Genomic DNA, 20,618 nt, shown 5'->3' on the forward strand with positions numbered 1-20,618 from the left:
GTGTTTTATAAATGAGTATTTTTGTTTGTAAAACTAAAAATATCTCTCTTCAGCGCCAAAAAATGACGTAAAAAAAGTAGGATTTACGGGGACACGAGATACCAAGTTGGTTGGCAGTGTTTGATTTTTTAAATGAATGCACAACCTTATTTTATCTGGGTGTCACTTCAGATCTCTGACTATACATTTTTCAAGTGTGTAATTTATTCGAAAAATATTTAGAAAATTTTTGGCAGGCTTCCATGTGAAAATGGGTTATAGAGATCTGGCCAAAACATCATTCCTGAAAAAAATCACTTTTTATTCGTATATCAACAATTTGATGTTATTTGTGTTTAAAATTGCGAGACTCGAGGTTTATTATAGATTTACTTACAATCGTAGGAACCAATTGTAAATAAGTACTGAATGCACATTCACAAATCGAGCTTCTCTTTTTAATATATCACACATTGTATAACCCTATCCTTTTCTTCGCACCATTGACCTAAATAATAAAGAGGAACGCTGTAATTGGAGTTTTCTCTTATTTGTGGATTAATGTCGATTACTTTTTGAAAAAACTTAACTGTTATCAATATTATCTACTTGTGACATGGTTGAAATCGTTACTTCATGTTTGTGATAGTTACTGAGACTCTAATCTCTAATTTAATACACATCTGTGGAATTTGACGTTTCATCACCGTCATCTGGTCAAACGTCAAAAACCTGCACTGTCAATTTAGCTAAAGATTAATTAAAATATCGCAACTTTTTTATTAGCTCAATGGGTTTTAATATTTTAGGTGAACAATCATAATTAATTTGGCGGTTAAATGTAAGCTGTGGGCGATAAGAATAGTGGTAAGTATCCTGTTTTTATCAGAGTTATTTTTATCAACAACGGAAACATTGTAGTCACATTTTCTTGCAGCAATGGAGCACATACGTCTTGTATGCATTATTTCTCTGGTTGTGGCGCTTTTGCCGTACTATTATTGTTACCCAAACACCAAGAACATCCATACAATATGCCCTAGGTTATATGAAAGAACTTTTCAGGGCTTCGTGCCTCAAGGAAATCTCACTGCAGGTATGTTTCATATTTCATTTGTTAGTATATGATGGTATAAGTGTACAATTGCAGGAATTTATAAAGAGATTGAAGGAGTTAATAAATTAAAAGAATGTGTTGTTAAATGTTGCTTACAAGAACAGTGTAATGTGGTGTTTATGAGTGATGCTAAGTGTTACCATATAACCTGTACTAGTGATGAACTCTGCAAACCTGTATTAAGTCCAAATCCGGAATCTAAAGACCATATCATGATGGTGCTTGTGAGACCAACAGATGAAGATCGGTGGCAGGATGTTTTAGCACAAGGTTGTTTGAAATGATTGATAATTTTTTACTGAATGGGTTTTTGTAGACTTCTCTAGTGAACATCTGGATCGAGAGGTCTACAATGTCCTTAGTGACAGTCGAAGGTTGCAGGATATCTACAAGGATTTAATGATGGATGAGTCAACTTATAATTATGATGTTGGTTGTGAGGTTGGTACAGACTCTGGTTGTGGACTTGGCGAAGTCTGTGTGCAAAATTTTCCAAAATCTCGTGCTGGCACATGTTCTTGCAAACCAGGCTATATTCGAAATCACTCTGGTGATTGCATTTTAGTAGATTTAAAAGACGTTGGTTTGCATTCAAGTAGTGAAATGCTTACTGAGAGGATCTTGGATGCAACAAATAAATCAGTCCCGGTTACTAGGAAACATCTAACTGTGTCTGCGGAGAATAAGGTGGTAAAACTGCCTGACAATGAAGTCACCTTAATCGCTAGTGTGGCTCCTGATGATTCTAATGAAGAGGAAAAATACCAATATGAATGGACGTCCTTGCAGCAGCCAGATGGCAGCACAGCTGTTAAACATCAGAATGGGGGGCAACTTCAATTATCAAAGTTGGTGGAAGGACTGTACACTTTTAAAGTGACTGTCTCAAACTCCTTTGCTTTTGGAGAAACGTTCGTAAATGTGACAGTGTTACCACCTTCAAGAATCAATAAACCACCACAAGTAGTGATTATACCTGCTGATCAGACTATTAAATTGCCTAATACTGCAGCTGTCTTGGATGCGTCTTCTTCCACAGATGATGATGGAATAGTTTCGTGGCATTGGGAACTACAACAAGGACCTTTGGGTATAAAACTGAAAGTAGTTATTTTCAGTTTTTAATTTTTTATTTTAGGTTATCAGCCTGAATTGAAAGATGCCTCGACTCTCCAGTTAAATGATTTGAAAAAACCAGGCAACTATACTTTTAAGTTGACTATTACAGATACAGACAAGGTTACTAGTTCTGGTACCGCTAACGTGACTGTTTTAAAAATTACTGACTATCCTCCAGATGCTAACGCAGGTTCGTTTGCTGCGCATTGCAGCAAACATGATATTTATTTGTTTTTTTATTAGGGGAGGACAAAATAATTTATCTTCCACATAATAATATCACTCTAAATGGTAATCTTAGCACTGATGATCATGCGATTACCACGTGGGAGTGGACAAAGAGCTCTGATGATGCCCAAAAAGCAGTCGATATGCAAGATACAAGGACACCTTATCTTCAGTTGTCAAATCTTGAAGAAGGGATGTACACCTTTACATTAAAAGTTACAGACAGTGCTAATCAAAGTAGTACTGCACAGGTTCATGTTTTTGTGAAACCACCAACAAACAAGCCTCCAGTAGCAGAGGCCGGAAGTAATATTACAATTAGCTTGCCACAGACTTGGGTTGTTTTGGATGCTAGCAATAGCTCTGATGATAACAAGATTATAACATTTAAATGGGAGCAAGTCGATGGACCTTCAACTGTCCAGTTTGTTAATAATAGTTTAAGCAAGACTAATGTTACTGGGCTTACAAAAGGAAGTTACACTTTTAAAGTTAGCGTGACGGATGATAACAATAATGTTGCCAGTGACACTGTTCATCTCTTGGTTAATCAGAGTAAGTATTTGTTTTAATATTTTCATCATACAAAGTTATATGATTTATTTTGTTTATCACGGTTTTTTAAATTGGAGTCATTTTAAGATAATTTTATATTATTATCGTCATATCTGAGTCTATTATGTACACAAGATAATTTTTTTATTTTTTGAGAAATAACTAATACAATCAGGAGATTATAATGTAGACCATAGATTAAATCTGTGACATTTTCAAGTGCTGGTTTTTATTTGTAATTATGTGTTTGGTTCTTTTTTTTTTGGTCGGTTATGCGAAAATATGTTGAAATACTCCAAAAGCACCTATCACAAAATTGTACCATTTTTACTTCCCGAGCGCAAGCGAAGGAAGTATTGTAATCGAGTCCGTCTACCGACTCTCTACTTTTACGTTTTGTCGACCTTTCATGTCGCCTACTGTACGAAGAAATAGGTCTCCCGTTTCCCTCTTTCTGTCTGCCGTCAGTCGGGATTTTTATTACATAGATAATCTCTGAAAGTACTGGGCCGATTGTTGTCAAATTTTGTATTTATATTAGGAATATCATGTAGACGGTAAAATCAAAGAAGATTAACAAAATTTGAACAAGAAGCGTCACTCCAAGTGGAGAAAACGATTTTCAGGGCGCAGGTTCACCAAAGTGTACAGACAGTGTGTTTAGTAAAGCTACATCACACTGTTCTATCTTTGTTTATTGTAGGCGTACAGCGCATTTCTTCACACAAACGTGTGCCGTTACTTATTTCATATACACATTTTCACCGTTCTAACCATTCTAACCGTTCAAACCATAAAGAATCCAAGTTCTGTTAGTTACAAAGACGTTTTGTTGTGACCAAGGTTGTGACGTTGATTCTGGAGGTTATGTTAGTTTACAGCTGAGGTTACATACGTATTTTATTATTTAATTTTACTAACTAATAATGCGAAATGAGAAATTCGGAATGAGACACTAATAATTCGGAATGAGAAATGAGAAATAGGAAACGAGAGATGGGAAAATGGGAAATGCGACAAAATTGCGTGCGACCAATTTTCCCGACATAAATGACAAACAAATTATTTAAATGTCGACATTCATGCTTTGACGAAAACTAACTTTTATAATTCCCACGTCAAAGCACCCCAACCAGATGGCTGAAGGTCGCCAAAATTGACCAGCAATATATCAAAGGTGACAAGAGTGTCGCTTTTTGTTCAAATTTTGTTAATCTTCTTTGGTAAAACGGTAACCAAAATTTGTCTAATCATCCCCATGAATAATGTGATGCCCTCACTTCAAAATTGTACATAGTAAATGGGTTTTAAAGTGTGTAAAATAACAGTCCTAAACTCCGTATTGAGTTTTTACCCGAAACGTCCAGATTTATAAAAAAAAAAATCAAAATTATAAAACAACATTTTGCAATTTAATTTTGAATCTGCAAAACAGTGCTTTGAAATCTTGCAGATGTTTTACAGTTATGGATACATTTTTAATCAAAATATACTTACTTATCCCCTCCAAAAAGTTTATGACGTCAGCTCAAAATTTTGCCGAATAAATCCTATCTAAATTGTGTAAAATATGATGAGTCTGTACTTGTGATTTATCACTCCATTCATATTTTTTGGATTTACATATGCACGGCGACTCAAACAAATTAATGAATGCGTGAATTTATTTTATTGATTTAATGAGGAACTACAAAATCGAATGCTTTGAAATCTTGGAGATGTTTTAAAGTAAAAATGGTAAATTTTTGATCAAAATGTATTTGCTCATCCCCACGTCATCGTCACCTCAAAATTTTGCTGAATAAATCCTTTCGAAAATATGCAAAATAAGATCAGACTATATTTGTAATTTATCATTTCATTCATATTTTTTAGATTTGCTTATACAGGGTGACTCAAAAAAATAATGAATCAGTGATTATATTATTGATCAAATTAAGAACGAGCCACCCCCTTTTCTCGAAAATGTATACGCTCGTCTTTGTAACAATAAAATAATGATAAAGTAAGACACCATTATTCCCGCTGATAATGTGCTGTAAATATATATATTTTACAATGTCTGTACTTGTGCAGACACGGTTTATATAGATATGCTTATGATGTTGGACCATCAGGCCCCCGAAGTTAAGGGACCCCGTAACGGAAAATAAAATTGATTTGTTTTTAATTTGGTTATTACAAAAATACCATTTCGTCTTCGACTGACCGAAATTGTGCAAAATGCAAAATTGGCCACTTCCGGGCGTTTCACTAATTTATGACTTGCAGCCTGCACAAAGAGCGGCCGTCTGAGTTTTGTTTGCAGTATCGTTTTTCATTCTTATTTTGCTTTTTTTTATCATTCAATAAAGTGTACCACACACTTTTGAAATTATTGCATTTGCATTAATATTTTTTCGATTTGCTTATACAGGGTAATGCAAAAAAAATTATGACTCAATTTATTTTATTGATGAAAACAAGAATTGCAAAACCGAATGCCTTGAAATCTTGCAGGCGTTTTGAAGCAATTGCAAGCATGGTAAATTTTTAATCAAAATATATCTTTATGCCCCCCCCAAAAAATTGATGACGTCATGTCATAATTTTGCCGAAAAAATACAGGGTTTCTAGGTCATGTAAATGTGCCGCATCTCAGATTTAACCGTATTATTCGTACTAAGTGCTTAAGGACGCATGACAAAAATCACACATGAATCACACAGATGTGTATAACTGGTTGCCTAAATGCTTCATATGTTTTTAAAAAATAAAACTAATTCATTGCAATAAAAAGAAATAAATTTATTCCGGTTAAACATCACAGTAAATGTTGAAAATGTTCATCAGTTTGTTCAAGGCACATGTTCACTCTCTTTTTAATTTCAAAAATGTTCTGTAACACCCTTTCGTCAATACTTTGGACCTGTTGTTCAATTGTTCAATTCTGCTCAAGTCGTCTCAAATCACACAGGCCTGCGAAATATAACTTTTAATTTCCCTTTTAAATAATATTGTTTTTTTTTAATATATTTATGTATGCCGAATTCAAATATAACTCTAGTTTTTTTGTAGCACATCGAGATTTATTTTTATGTAGGCCTAAATATTCATAGTTTTTCAGATAATTTTTATGAAAAAATAAAATATAAAGAATATAAAATTGAATGTTTATTTATTAAATGAACTAAATTAGTTATAAACAAAAATTAAAAAAACAAATAAATCAAGAAGCTTCTTTTTTTTTTTTCTTCAAAGCTATGATTTAAGCGTTTTTTCTTATATTCACGATAAAATATGTTATTGCTGTTACATTTTTCGCATTATATCTTTTTATATTTGAACAGCAAAAGTAACAATCGTCTGTATGATTTTGTGGCTCCATTCAAATCATTGGTGTCAGCAAACTTAAAGATTTTTTTTTCCTTTTGACCATTTGCGAGGTGCATGAACACATTTTATGAGGCACCCATTTTTTGTCTTGGTCTTTTTATATTAACTTTAAAATAACTTTCGCATAGTTGTTCGATAAATTCAGAAATTATTTGATGTTGTTTTTTGATTAAATAAGTTCTACAAGTGTAACAGAAGCTATCTGAAAAATGAACCCATTTCCGAGAAGACATTAGTAATTTTTGTTTAAATTCAGGGTAGTAAGCGCATAGTGGACACAAATAACTCTTACTAAGCTGAACACGAAATGAAATATCAACACCATTATCCATATATATTCTTACCACAAAATCTAGAAGTTAATTTTTATAGTACTAAGAACAAAACTGAAAAAAATATTTTTTGCAGAAACTGTACGTGATAGAAATTTTTGCAATTTTTTTTTATACATGAGTATCTAAGACCTACCGAAATTACTACTTGATTTTGTTGGGGGAAAACCATCGCAGGCCTGTGTCATCAACAATTTTCTCATCAGATAAAGTCTTCCACGAGCTTTGTCTTTATTGATACTGGCAGTTCGAACAAATCTGTTGATTACATCTCTAATGTGGGCCTTTAACGATCTTTCTTGGATTATTAAATCACAGTATTTGGCCAGATATTCTTGCTTACAAGCGGTTACAGAATACACAGACTCTTCGTTTACGAAATCGCGATAACAAGACATAACGAAGAAAGTGTCTTGTTTAACAGAATAAACCATTTTCATAGTCTTCGCTTCGTAGCACAAAAACAAAATTTTCATACGTAACCACCAAGAGTTCTGAAAACTGTTTTGTTATTTTGAGCTTGGTTCAACGAGAATTACTGTAATTCGCACTTGAAAAACATTAAAATAATAAAAACGACGACGTTAAATGACATGTTACAAATGACATTAGACATTAATTTGACAAGTGACAAGTGAGAACTGTCATAAATAATCACGGGCATAATTTCAGCAAAGCGGGATTTTTGAAATCCATGGTCAACTACACCCTTAGAATCATTTATAAAAGCCTTGTACTACTATCTAAATTGTGCAAAATATGATCACTCCATACTTGTGTACTAATATAATAAGTTATTATTAGTATTACTGCACTAACCTAAGTTGAAATACGTGTTCTTACAAAAATGTTGATTGACGTCAACAGAAAATTTAATAAAGTGAAAACTTACTTGAAACAAACGCGTATCATGCTTCTTTACATTTACTGTAGCATTACATATTTGCATATGTTTATTTCAACTTATAGGGTTCTCAAAAAATATAAAATCCGCAAAATCGAATTTTATAATTTTTCGAAAATGCTGAATATGTTTCATTATACTTCAGGAGCGAGGGAAGTTCTGCGAAACAACGTTCGACACATTCTTTTTAAACAGCAGTTTATAATGTTCTATAAAACTTTTTACATGTTTGCCCATAATGTGGAGAAGTGGACAGACAGTAAAACAATTTTTTAGAAGAGCAATTTCTTCAATATTTTTGTGGAAATTTCCAATACAGCTGTATGTGCCCGCGAATTAAGTAGTACTGTTTAACATTTTTTACGTTTTTTTATATTACTTGTTACCAGTTACCAGTGCAAATTGAAGCAATTTTAAAACAACATATTATTTAAAAAAAAACAGCAATCTATAATTCACGTGACAAAACAGTGAAAAAGTGCAGTTGCCATTAGTACATTAATTTAAATCAGTTTCTGAGTTTAGTTACACGGGTTTACCTGACAAATAGGAATATTTTTTTTAATAATAATTTTCTTATTTCAGACATAAAAAAATGTTAAAACATTTCAGTCTCAGTTAAATCAGTACATTTTTTTTGTAAGTATTTATTGGTTCGATATAAAGTTGTTGCAAGGGTAATTGGTTGTAAACAGTTAACCAAATTTCATATCGTTACCAATAATGCAGAGGTTATTATTTCTAAGGAAACAATCAGGGAGTCATGAAGTTACGGGTTGCATTTGAATATTAGAATCGTCAAGTCGCTATTTCTTCGACTTCGTGTAAAAACAAACATGTGGCTGAGTTCGGTGGCGTGTGGTAATTGTTTATAAAAAAAGGAAAGCGTTTGTTCGACTTTTATGCATGATGAAGTGATTATATCTTACTGTATAAATACCAATCGCTGTAATTTATTTTATCAGAATTTATGTTTTATGTTAAAGGAGGAAATATTTTTTATAATTTAGTATAAGCCTCACGCTATCACGCATTGTAGAAGCAATTAATGCTCATTAATTAAAGATTTTTTTCTCAAAAGTAGAGGTTATTTAAAGACTGCCTTTTGAGCATATTGCGGGCCAATTGTGCAATTCTAGCACTTTAGGAAAGTCGATTCTAAACGTCCGAGAGGCGCTGTCCCCTGGTGGTGAGTTACGGAAAATATCGCTAGAGGTCGAACTGCTTTACAGATCTCTATTTCGTACTCCACGGAAATAAGTTTTCTACATTTTGCGTACTACTCAGGCCGATTGCACTACCGAACTGAAGAAAACCCAGCTACCTGCACCTTATTTATTATAATTGTTTAAATTGTTGTAAATGACAACACGTCAAATATATTCTGGAGGGGATAATCCTACGTTTTTTTTTTATTATTATATAAAAAAAAAGAAATATTATACGCATGTTTTCATTACTAGACTACATAATAATTTTCTAATTTTTTTCGTTTTCTTGTTTGTTATTGAGCTCGGTTTATTTATTATGAGCTTGGGGGGAAGCTTTGTTTATCTCAATTCCCGAATATGATATTACACTGTGTATAGTTGAAAATAATTTTAGTGTATGCTATTTAAAAAACCATACAACTCTAGTCTGACTTTTTTTTCTTAATATTAAAAGTAGAACTAGAATTAATGAAATATCGAAGAGCGACAACTCTTTGTGGCAATAATCGACGCGAAATATTGACATGATTAATAAATTAAATTAATTAAATATTCCAATGGTGAATAACTGCACGAAACTGCATTTTAAGTTTACTTAAAAATAAAGAGGTCAAGGGAATATGAACTAGTATTTTTTTAAGTTCTTGTAATTAAGATATATGCTCTATTTCGAATTTCGAAATCATAAACGAAACTGTATAAAATGTCAGTTATTTGTAAATCCTAGGTAATCTAAATGATTGCTGATAGGGTAAAAATGTTATTAAAATAATTTCTGTAAATTAACAGGACGTAAATTTATAGTTCAGATTTTTCTACTTCATTTTTAAATCTTTTCAAAATATTGCAGTTTAAGGTGACTCTTTTTTTTTTAATTTGTGTTTATTCAAAATCAACAGAAAACAAGAAATCGTGGAAAAATACCATAGAAGAAAAACATTTTTTTTTCTATTTGATGGCATAAATATCTCATTTTTATACTGAATAATCATAAAATTTTTGCATAATGAGTTAAATTTTTTAACTATAAATTACACTGTACGCAGATAAGGACTGGTAGAAACGTATACCTGCTTACAGACACACTGTTTCTACTATACCGTATACCGTATCGCACGTAAAAGTATTGTCGGTACCCAGCAGCGAGAGGTATTAGGCTTCTCACCTTCCTCTTTGCCAGTTTTCATAATCCCATAAACACTGACGTATATAGAATAAAGTGAAGAAGAACTAAAATTTCCTGGTTTGATAGTGTTGAATTTCAAACGAGAATTTTATGAGATAATGTGCATACACTAGAGTGATTAAAAAAACCTGAATATATTTATTACGGGTAGATTTTAGATGAGTAGTAGTATTTTTATTAACAGAACAACCTGATCCAGTGGGCATTGGAAAAAAATTGACAAATACCTATTGTTTGAAAAAGACGAAATCTGAAGGAAATGTGTAAAAATTAGTACAACGTTTGTGTCTGCTCAAATGATGAAACATGTTCCCAGTTATTTAATAATTTTTTTTATGGTTCTTCAACTTTCAGTTTCTTCTTGATTGACTTCATATTAATAATGCATTATACTTTCCATGTATTTGACATAATGTTATTGTAAATTCGGGCCCATGATATACTGTAACATTCTAACATTATACCTGGTTGCACCAGAAAGTTGAACAGAACCATAGAAAAAATGCTCTAAGTTTATTTAGACAGACCCTGTTACAATACGTCGTTAGTTTACGCTCGGAAAGTAAAAAGTATAAATTTGACATACATAAAACATATGTATGGTTTTAAATAAAAAAAAAAATGATGCAAATTTACAGCAAAAAAAGTTCTATTTCCTGTAACTCGTTAATATATTAAGTAATGGGTTAACTCTACATATGTAATTTACATTAAAAGTTTATTTTAGAAAGTACAAAATTCGGTTGCTCTGAAATTTATAAATTTCTCTATTTCTCGAGTGTCACCTAGGAAAATGTTGTAACAGGTTCCTTTTTATAAATGAGTACTGTGAAATTGGGTTGGAATTATGGTGTTAATAACATTTCTTCTGTTTTTCTTTACCAAAATTGGATGACGTTTTCTTTATCTACCATTTTGCTGAGTAAATTAAATTCAAAATGTACAAAATAATACGTTTTCTACTTGTTGTTGAATCTTTTCTTTTTATTCTTACGTATGTCGGCTTTGGTTGATTATACAACATTGGCATAATTTTTTTATTTCTTTGATCTCCACCAAAAACTCCATAACAACTTTTCAAAGAATTATTAAATAGTTGAAAAAGTGAGGTTTTATATGGATTTTAGTTTTTTTTTTCAGATAATTCAAAATAATTATGTAGTATTAAACAGATTTATTTCTGTTTCATGGGCGGAGAATGTTCTGTCCTTAGATCGTTCTGTCTAAATAACTTTAATAATTTTATTTATACTATATTATTTCTTATAGTGTTTTTTTTTAACCCTGGCCATAGGGATTTACGTGGTAAAACTTTTGGTCGTGTTACTGAGTTTTCTAGTAGGGATTTTCAAGTGAATTTTGAAATCGACATTAAAACGGCACCAATGAAACGGTATTGTAACCGAAAATACTGATATCAATATTTTCACCAAAAAATGTTTGAGTGTTAACCAGCACCATCTGGTGGACAGTTGCTACAATACATAATCTATCTTCATCTACCCGCACTGCACAGAAATGACGATTCCACATTTTAGTTTTAAAACAAGATTTCTGAAGTTGTTTACAGTAGTTGCAGATTTTTTAAGCTTAGAAGTGGTATCACAAGAAAGCTGATACTTTTTTCGAGGTACCTCCTATCTCAGAACGCAACGTTAAGTGTGATCTAAAAATTGGTCAAGCTTATAGTTTTTTTTTTTTTGCACTACACACTAGACGTGAATATAAATTAGGAGGTCCTCTAGACTGGATTTTAAAGCAATGATGCTCCGTTTGTATTTAAGATAGGATGAAACCAAAGCAGACGGAAGCCTTAACGGTAAAGAATAGATATTTTAGACTATCAAAAAAAAAAAGATCATTAGGATTCCTTTATCAGGCTGTGCGCGAAACAAAATAGGCTTTGAAATGAATTATATATATTAAAAAAAAAAAAAAAACCAAAGACACTTTATTGCAGATTTTTTACTTTAGTAGTGCGACCACGTTCTCTTGGTGCCCAACGGTACATTTTTGGTCTCAGCAGGTGCCTTAATGTCCGAATAAATATACCTAAAATTTTACAACATTCACAAGTATCGTGAGGATTTTTCATTAGGTATCTTACTTAAAAGATGTTTGGAAATATCATTTTTCAAAAAGTACGGGCTTGTGCACCGTCCATCTGTTCAAATGAAAACGATCACAGGGAAGAATAATTAAATATAAATATAAAATATAAAATGTTTATTTACGGGATTCCCCCTTTTCTACAATATTCCCAATACAATGCAATTTACACAACTTAGTAATTACTCCACTCTATAATGAATAAATAAATACATAAATCAACTGATGTGCTAAATCTTTACCTACCCTAGCCGAAAACAATAAATTAATATAATTAAGCACCTACTATTCAAAATAAAATGTTCCTTGCTGAATTTTTGAAACTCTGAACAATAGTTCTGACTACTCTTGTAGCTGGTGCGGAGAAGCCATAGTTGATCCTGTGTCTTTCGGTATGAAAAATCGGAGAACTTCTTAAGAAACGAGTAGGACAGTTTAAAGAAAATAAAAAAAAATTGTATTTCTGAGTATCTAATTTTTCCACTAAAAACTTTAAAAGCAACGTGAGATCAATGATAGTTCGTCTACGCTCTAACGTATCTATATTTATTAATTCTCTAACCTGTTGGTATGAATACATATCCCTATAAAGACCCCTCTTCCATGTAAACATTCTCAAAATTTTGTTCTGGACTTTCTTAAGCTCTCTAATGTGAGTGACCTATTGAGGCGGCCGTATTAAACTGGAATACTCAAGGATTGACCGAACAACAGCGCAGTACACTAATTTAAGAGAATCCTTTTGCGACCTACATTAAACCAAGAATTTTATTGTATTTATTAATGACAAACTGTCTATGCTGAGAAAAACTTAAACCTGAGTCTGTAATGACGCCCAGATCACGCATTTCTGTGACACTAACTTAACGAATATTGAATATCCGAAATTTATAATCACTATAATCCTTTTTAACCCTTGACTTGCATAATTTCCTAATTTCAGAATAATTCTTATAGCAATTTATAGTTAGAACATTTTTTCTTAACCTATTGATCAAATCCTTCAGATTTTAAATTTTCGGGTCTCAAAAAGTTTACTTCTATATTTTCCCCAGCAGGAATAACATATGTCTTTAGAGTACCATGAACTTCAATATTTTCAATTTTTTGTCTCAATCGCCCCCATTGGTAAGATTTGGTTCAACTGTATAGTAAAAATCTATAGTAAGTATCCTCAAAGTGATTCGTATAATTTTCCTATTTTCTTAAGAACGATTCTATTATGTCCAGTACAAGGTGGCAAAACCAAAAAAGTGAAAGTCTTTATTGAATGCATAGTGGTAACTCCGGATGTATTTATTTAATTAAATAATTTTGAAGATTCCTCGTCTAATAAAATCGCCGACAGACTGACGGAAATAGGGAACATACTTTTTTATCACCTATGAAATGTTGAGAAAACGTGAAATTAGTGAGCTATTCGTTAAATGAATTCCATAACAATACCTTTTTAGATTACCCTCAGAAATAATAATGTGCTTTGGTTACCACAATTGTTTCGAACGACCTAAAATCGACATCTTTGGAATAACGGTTTTCTCTATGCAGACGTTGTACTTCAAATGCGTGTACTGTTCAAGAAATGATATATAGTTTTAAATTTGTTGCATATGTTCTACAAGTAGTTTTGACAACGTATAATATCGTCTTGCTGTCATAATCCTATGTAAGACTGCTATATTATATTTCAGCTATTTGCAGGGATAACATCTGTTGTGTTCTAAACAGCGTAACATTTGTAATGTCCCACCACTAATTATTATTAATAATCGCCAGAGACCGTAAATAGCAGCCGATACCGTTGACGTCATCCAAGACAGAGCTACTTTATCGTGGCAAGCGTGTGCTTAAAGTTACCTTGTACTGGTCACCAAATTATATAGCCGTAGTGTCTTCGATCCTTAAGTAACCAAGATTGGAGTCAGTTTAGCGTACTCGCGAGAGTTTAATATAATTTTTATAATTGAGCATTAAATTCAAACTTTAAGTTACAACTGTCACTAGTGTTTTAAATTACAGTTACTGTATTAGCCAGTATATGTAAATGCACTGAATTTCCTAAAACAAAAGTGGATTTTCGTAGTTTTGATTATTTTATCTTTGTTTTTTGAAATTATCAAGTTTGAAAATAAAATATTACTTATTCTTTAATGTTTCAGCCATAATTAAAATAATTAATCTTTATTTTGTATATTAATGAAATTGTAATATTCTTAATTAATAAGTTGTATTTTTGTTTGTAATTTTTTTTTTTTCAGACGTGAATCAGAAGCCCAAAGCCGATGGTGGAGGTGATTTTGAAGTAGAACTGCCAAGAAACGCAGTATACCTTAATGGAACGAAATCTAAAGATGACTGGGCCATTGTGAAGTGGAAGTGGACCCGTGACGAAAAGTCTTTGGCAATGGGAAATATAGCCGAAGACTCCGATAAATCTGCAATTCTTATCCTGACGGATGTTATTGCTGGAAAATATATATTCAACTTGACAGTGTTTGACGAACAGGGATTGACGGATACTGACACTGTTACTTTCGTTGTGAAAAATGATCCGAAGTTGTTGTACCTCGTTGAAATTACTATAGACGTTAATGCAAAGCACTTGACTCAAGCTCAGTACGATACTTTGATAGGAAAACTGGCCTTGCTTGTTATTGACGGTTCAAGATTAAAGGTACTTAACAATTTTTTAATAGTTCGTTTCGCACACAGCTATTCTATATTCATTTTAGGTACGCCATGTTAAGCCGGAAGTGGGCTCAGGAAAAGCTATGATAACTTTCTATGTGGAAAATCCAGACGGTACACCTTATCCGGCAAACGATATTGTGCAACACTTACGCGAAAAACTCAGAGTCGATGCAGGACTTTTGGGTTTTTCTGTAGCGAAGTTGCAAACTGCAGTATGTCAGAATAGTTGTTCAGGACATGGAGTTTGCGTAGAACAAACTCGAAAGTGCGAGTGCGAAGCTTTTTGGATGCAAGATTTGTTTAAAGTTTATTTAAAAACAGGCGAAGATTCGGATTGTAGTTGGAGTATCTTGTATGTAGTATTAGGAGTCGTCTGTACTTTACTGGCGTTCTTTGGATCAATGTGGGGCATTATTTATCTGTGCTATACTTGGTGCTCAAAGAAATGGATAGGGACCAAACCAACTACTTACAAATTAATAGAAGACTTACCACCACGTAAGTAGTACATGAAGCTCAAAAACGTGTTCAGTAGACATTGTGCACTCTTAAGATCAACACAGCTGTAAAACTGCGTAAAAGGACAAAATCGGTCGGGACAAGTCCACTTTCAAATTTAAGGGGTGTTTACCAGTTCACTTAAGTTTGTTTCCCTGTGTTATTGTTGCGATTTAAAAAAAATAACAAAATAAATTTACAAAAACATCCCCTTCTGAAGTGTGCATGTTACGCTACTGACTGACAGTCCGTTGTCAGATTCTGATGACTCACCATGTTGAACTCAAAATGATTCATGTCTAGCTTTTATTAAAAAAAAGTTTCACAAGTAATCAAGTAATTCGACATTATTACCTGTTATGCACAACCACTTTCTTTAACTTTTGAATCATGAAATCTGCCTGAAGTTTAATCACTCAGTTTCAGTAGCCAACCTGTATAATAATTGTTCACTGGCTTTTTACGTCTATACAGGTTTTTAATATGTTATCGCCATAGCCAAAGCGATGCTAAGGTAAGCGCCAAAATTATTTGAAAGAATTGTTGGATTTTTGTTAACTATTTAAAAGCTCAAAAACTTCATGAATGAAGATCCAAATTGAAGCATTCGTGCAATGAATTTTTAGATTTTTTGTTTTGGATGAATCAAATTTTTCTCGGAATGGAGCATTAAATCTTCGAAATCTTCACTACTGGTTCATAAACGATCTCTTTTGACACAACCTAGATGGACCAACAATTTACAGAAATCAAATTGTCGAACCATTTCGTTTACCAAAGCGCTTAAATGTTAACAATTCTCAACTTTCTTCGGAAGAATGACTTATGGTACATGCCAGGCGGTGCTCCACCATCATGATGTGGTTAATTATTTCAACAACATACTTAATAATGGTAGAACAGGGCCCACAAATTGATAGGTAGATTTCTACTTCTGGGGTCATGAAAAACTATTATATCCAACACAAGCGGAAAATGCAGTGGTAGTGAAAAGATGTTACACACAATAAAGCCATCGTTGTTATGGCGTTTTATAAGCCTGTAATGAACCAAATGGATGCACATTTGAACATTAATAATTGTAGTTTTTTTCTTAATTGCATTATTGATCCTTCTTCTTATCGCCGCCACCTATTTCAAACTTCAATTATAACAAAAATTTTGGTTCAGAAACTACTTTGATACTTACAAAACTTAAAATTGAATTGAATGAGTTAATTGGACGATTTTAATACCTTATACCATCTAAAATGAACAAGAAAATTAACAATAGTTTTTACTGGGGTAGGTATCGACAGTGATGATACTTATGTACTTTGTACATTGGTAGCAAGTTATTATTTTAAAGTTCGTCCAGCTTTTCACTATTAGAATAACGTAAATCAAGCCAATGTTATTGCAAGGTCAGCTGATTGAATTTTTTTTAGTAGTTCTCGAAATTGGAATTTTTAACAAGTTGAGTAAAAAACTGTCAACATTTCATTTATTGAAATTCAATTTTTTCAAAGATAAAATAAAAAAAATACTACTTTTACTTTCCAAGCGTGAGCTGTGGACTATTGTGTTGAAATCCATTTTACGAATGGCGAGTTTATGTTTTTTCGCGATTTCATAACTCCTAGAATATGAAAATTCGCCCGGTTTTGTTTATTTGCTGTTTTATTAGGTATGTATTCAAAGCTACCAACAAAATACTCTGAAGTGATGATTACCTTGTAGAAGTGGTATGAAACTATAATTAACATTTGTGTTTCATTACCACTAAAAATTTGAGTACGTCATCTTAAAATTTTGCTAAGAAAAATAAATTTTAAAACGTCTAAAATAATAGCCTTCCATATCTTGGTTTATTAATTCACCTGTATTAATCTTACACATGTTGGTTGTTGGAGAAGAATTCGGAATTGTACAACAAAGTGTTACAATTTATGTTGCCCTGGACACGGTAAATCAATTAGAATTTAGATACAATTTGAAATAGGTGGAATAGCATGTTTTTCTAAGTTTAGATCCGGTTTATGAAAAGCGAAATAAAAGTGAATCGCGATTAATTGAGGTCCGTTGCTATGCAGCGTGTATGTTTTAACCAATCACTCTGTTAAATTAGTCGAGGATAAATATTTAATTCGTTTTAATTTACTCATTTATTTATAGAATTTTAATTTACAGATTAAAGCAAAAACGACGTATCTAATTTGCCGCAATTCGGGGAATATGATTGTTATTAGTGTTACAATGTACTTATTACAGTTGGTGTTCTTGTCCCCACTAAAAGATTGATGACGTTATCACCAAATTTGATTAAGAAAATTTAAATGAAACATACAGAATAGCATGCTTCTTTACCAATGGTTTAATAATGTATTGAATCAGAGGAAAGTTTTGTTTAAAAAAACTTCTGACACTTTTTTGGTTCTTCACATTCATTTTTTTCACCGAGTAATTTACTAAATCCTGTTTGCCGATTGGCATTTTTTCTTATAGTACCTACCAAATGGGTATTTTTTAGGACCAATTAGGTCATTTTCTATGTTAGTATTATGAATGTCAATACCATATACTAGTACCACATCGACTGTTCAGTTGAAAAAGTCGTTAAATGGGCCTATATTTTTTGGAAACATTGGGAAGTATGTCTACAATATACATAAAAAACTTTTAACACTAAAAGTAAACTTGATCGAGGATAGATCTCTTAGCTGCTTCCTCTATTTCCTCTGGTACTGCATAGTTTTTTTCATTTTCTTCAGTATTCATGCTTGGAAACATTTATGGAACGTTTTGTTTGTAACTAAGAACAAACGGAGTTTCTATGAATTTGTTCACATTTACCCCGATGTTGTTCATTTTGTTTGTAAAAATTAATAATAATTAAGCGTTTTTGTTGTTTTTTACAGTGTTTATATAAAAACTTGTATATGATATTCATGTTAAAAGTGATTTTATTTTGTTCGTGTGATTGGGGAACGAACGAACTTCCACAGTCACAAAATAAAATCTCACTTTTAACGTTCATATCATAAATAACTGTTATAAATAGAATGTGTATAAAAACTGAAACAAACAAACAAACAAAAAATGTAGCCTCGGGATACGGTTTTTATCAAGAAAATACCCGTTTTCACACAGACAATTTAGAAACTCCTGTGAATTTTTTTAAGGTGGCTCCGACTACGTGTATTTTAGCTATAAGGAGAACACGGGTTGCATTTAAAAACCACAACTTAGTTTTTCTTGAAATTTTTATCAAACACGGCTTGAACTTGTAGAAGATCATAATTACAATCTTGGAGGATTCCTTACATAAAAACGGGAGAAATTAGTTATCGAGTATTGCATTAGGAGTATAAAAAATGGTATATATTCAACAAACTAAAGCACTGTGGTGGGAAAGGTTACAATATGACGAAGGTATTATACTTACCACGGATTGCACGCAAAAGTATTGTCGGTATCTAGCACCCAGCAGCGAATGTTAATATTAGACTTGTCCGCCTCCTCTTTGCGGGTTTTCATAATCCCATAGCCACTTAGCTAGACTAAAGTGGACAAGGATCAAAATTTCCTGACATGATTCTAGAAAATTTTGTACTAGTTTAGTAACATGGAAAGACGTTCTATAATGATTTAATGTCTTAAAATAGTACTCCTACCTTATTACACGAATGGCCAAATAGAATAAGTGCCACAAGTCGTCCTATGAAAAGAATGTAATAAACTATTTTTCTACTTTGCATTGTAAATAAATTTTGAAAAAATGTTCAAAAAATATTATTTTCAATAGGTATTTTCGACTGTCGGTTGGTAACAATCAACATTTTCGTGATCATTTAACACAAAAGAGCTAATAGATGGAAACATTCAATTGGGCTAGTTATTATTAACAATGTTCACTGATATTTCGTTTCAATTTTCGACCACCTTTCGACTGCCCGCATAATAATATAGCCAACATAATCAAGGAAAAACTTACTGTTTTGCGTGCTATAATAAAAATATTTAAATGTTATTATTGTGAAACGCATATGCGTTTCATAATTGACGCAAAGTAGAAAAATGAATAATTATGTTGAAAAACTAAAAGTGTGGGGTTTACACTAATAAAGAAAACAGTGAGAATCTGGTTTTGTTAATTATCTTAATAATGGTTGTTCATATTTTTTTAATTTGCTATTTGTATAATTATTGTGTTACTAACTATGCTATTTGTATCACTAACTTCAGTTTCATAGTTAGGTATGCGGTGCTAACAACCTTTATTTTTTCCAGTTGTACCACGCAAGGGAACTTTATCAGATAGCGATACCGACTCCGATGTGGTTTTTGAATCTAGATCGAAGAATTCTCGGTTTAGTGACTCAAGAAATGGCCACAAACCGACAAGGAATGGCTTTGTTAAGGGAGGGCGTAGGGTTAAGACGTAGGCAAATCTGAAAGAGCACATCTCTTAAAGGAGGCTTCACTTTCCTTACCCCGTGCCTAATTACTTAAGTAGAATGTTTGTATGTGTGTTTGATGGAGATGTATTCATTAGTGTATTTATCTGGAGGTGTTCTAAACACTCGTTCCATTGGGCTGTAATTGAGTTACCTGTATACACTTAATTTATTTCACTTTTTCGTGGTCATTTTTATTAATGGGTGGTGGATTTACATTCACTTTTTTTCTTTGTGTCTGTTTCGTTTGGGGAATTTAAGTTATTTTTCTTTTTATTTGCTGCTTACATGTGTTTAGAAGAGTTTTGTGGCAAATTAGTCAGTGATTGTAGCACAATTTGCACTTTTTAGAATCAAGTCAGTATTTTTGTGATATAATTAAAAGTATTTTACTTAAGTTTTTCTTGAATTACCTTCTAAAGGGTTTGATATCTCAAAACGGTGATTTTATATAGTTATTGTAATATAAAGTATTATAATTTTGTTTATTTTTAATTGTAAAAAAAAAAATTAAATAAAGTACAGTTTCATTGATTTTCGTTTATTTTAATTCTTTAACCACTCAGAAGTTTCAATCCTTGTTAATACTCCATCGTTTTCGATGGCTCTAGGTTAAATAAACGACATTCGATCGCGTCCAAGAATAAATAAAACAAAAATGGGACACTACAAAGAAGAAATTAAATATAAAGGAGAGCTTGCTTTGAATTCGGAATATAAAACTAAGTCAACAATTCTTCAGACGTCGGCGTCCGTCTTTATATATTGCGCATGAAATAAAATGTTTTTGTTTACTTTTATTTCTCCGATTTGCTTCACCAGCAAGAAAGTGGCACTACGAATTTTCTGTTTCAATAGACTTTACCCAAATCTGCACA

General features: G+C 32.2%; 1 protein-coding gene across 2 annotated transcripts; it reads left to right on the forward strand.

Moving 5' to 3' along the window:
• The first annotated feature begins 665 nt into the window (after window positions 1–665).
• LOC135123709 (dyslexia-associated protein KIAA0319-like protein) lies at window positions 666–20,274 on the forward strand. Of its 2 annotated transcripts, none has more exons than XM_064048569.1 (9): window positions 666–846; window positions 901–1,075; window positions 1,130–1,366; window positions 1,413–2,186; window positions 2,235–2,405; window positions 2,459–2,998; window positions 14,374–14,789; window positions 14,848–15,304; window positions 19,574–20,274. In XM_064048569.1, exons 2-9 carry the CDS (start codon window positions 919–921, stop codon window positions 19,726–19,728), a joined length of 2,907 nt encoding a protein of 968 aa, XP_063904639.1. In that variant the 5' UTR covers window positions 666–846; window positions 901–918; the 3' UTR covers window positions 19,729–20,274. The 2 variants fall into 2 exon arrangements, with proteins under 2 accessions (XP_063904639.1, XP_063904638.1); XM_064048568.1 differs by having other exon boundaries at window positions 917–1,075.
• Window positions 20,275–20,618: the final 344 nt, after the last annotated feature.

Source organism: Zophobas morio, unplaced genomic scaffold (genome assembly GCF_036711695.1).
Source record: "Zophobas morio isolate AGI-343-1 ecotype UQ-CSIRO unplaced genomic scaffold, CSIRO_AGI_Zmor_V1 ptg000006l, whole genome shotgun sequence".
Lineage (NCBI taxonomy): Eukaryota > Metazoa > Arthropoda > Insecta > Coleoptera > Tenebrionidae > Zophobas > Zophobas morio.

What these genes read in the sequence shown, in the direction of transcription:
- LOC135123709 (XM_064048569.1), top strand. Translation starts at nt 919, where the DNA reads ATGGAGCACATACGTCTTGTATGCATTATTTCTCTGGTTGTGGCGCTT. An exon ending in GCAGGATGTTTTAGCACAAG is followed by an intron (nt 1,367 to 1,412) that starts GTTGTTTGAAAT and finishes GGGTTTTTGTAG; the next exon opens with ACTTCTCTAGTGAACATCTG. An exon ending in AATAGAAGACTTACCACCAC is followed by an intron (nt 15,305 to 19,573) that starts GTAAGTAGTACA and finishes TATTTTTTCCAG; the next exon opens with TTGTACCACGCAAGGGAACT.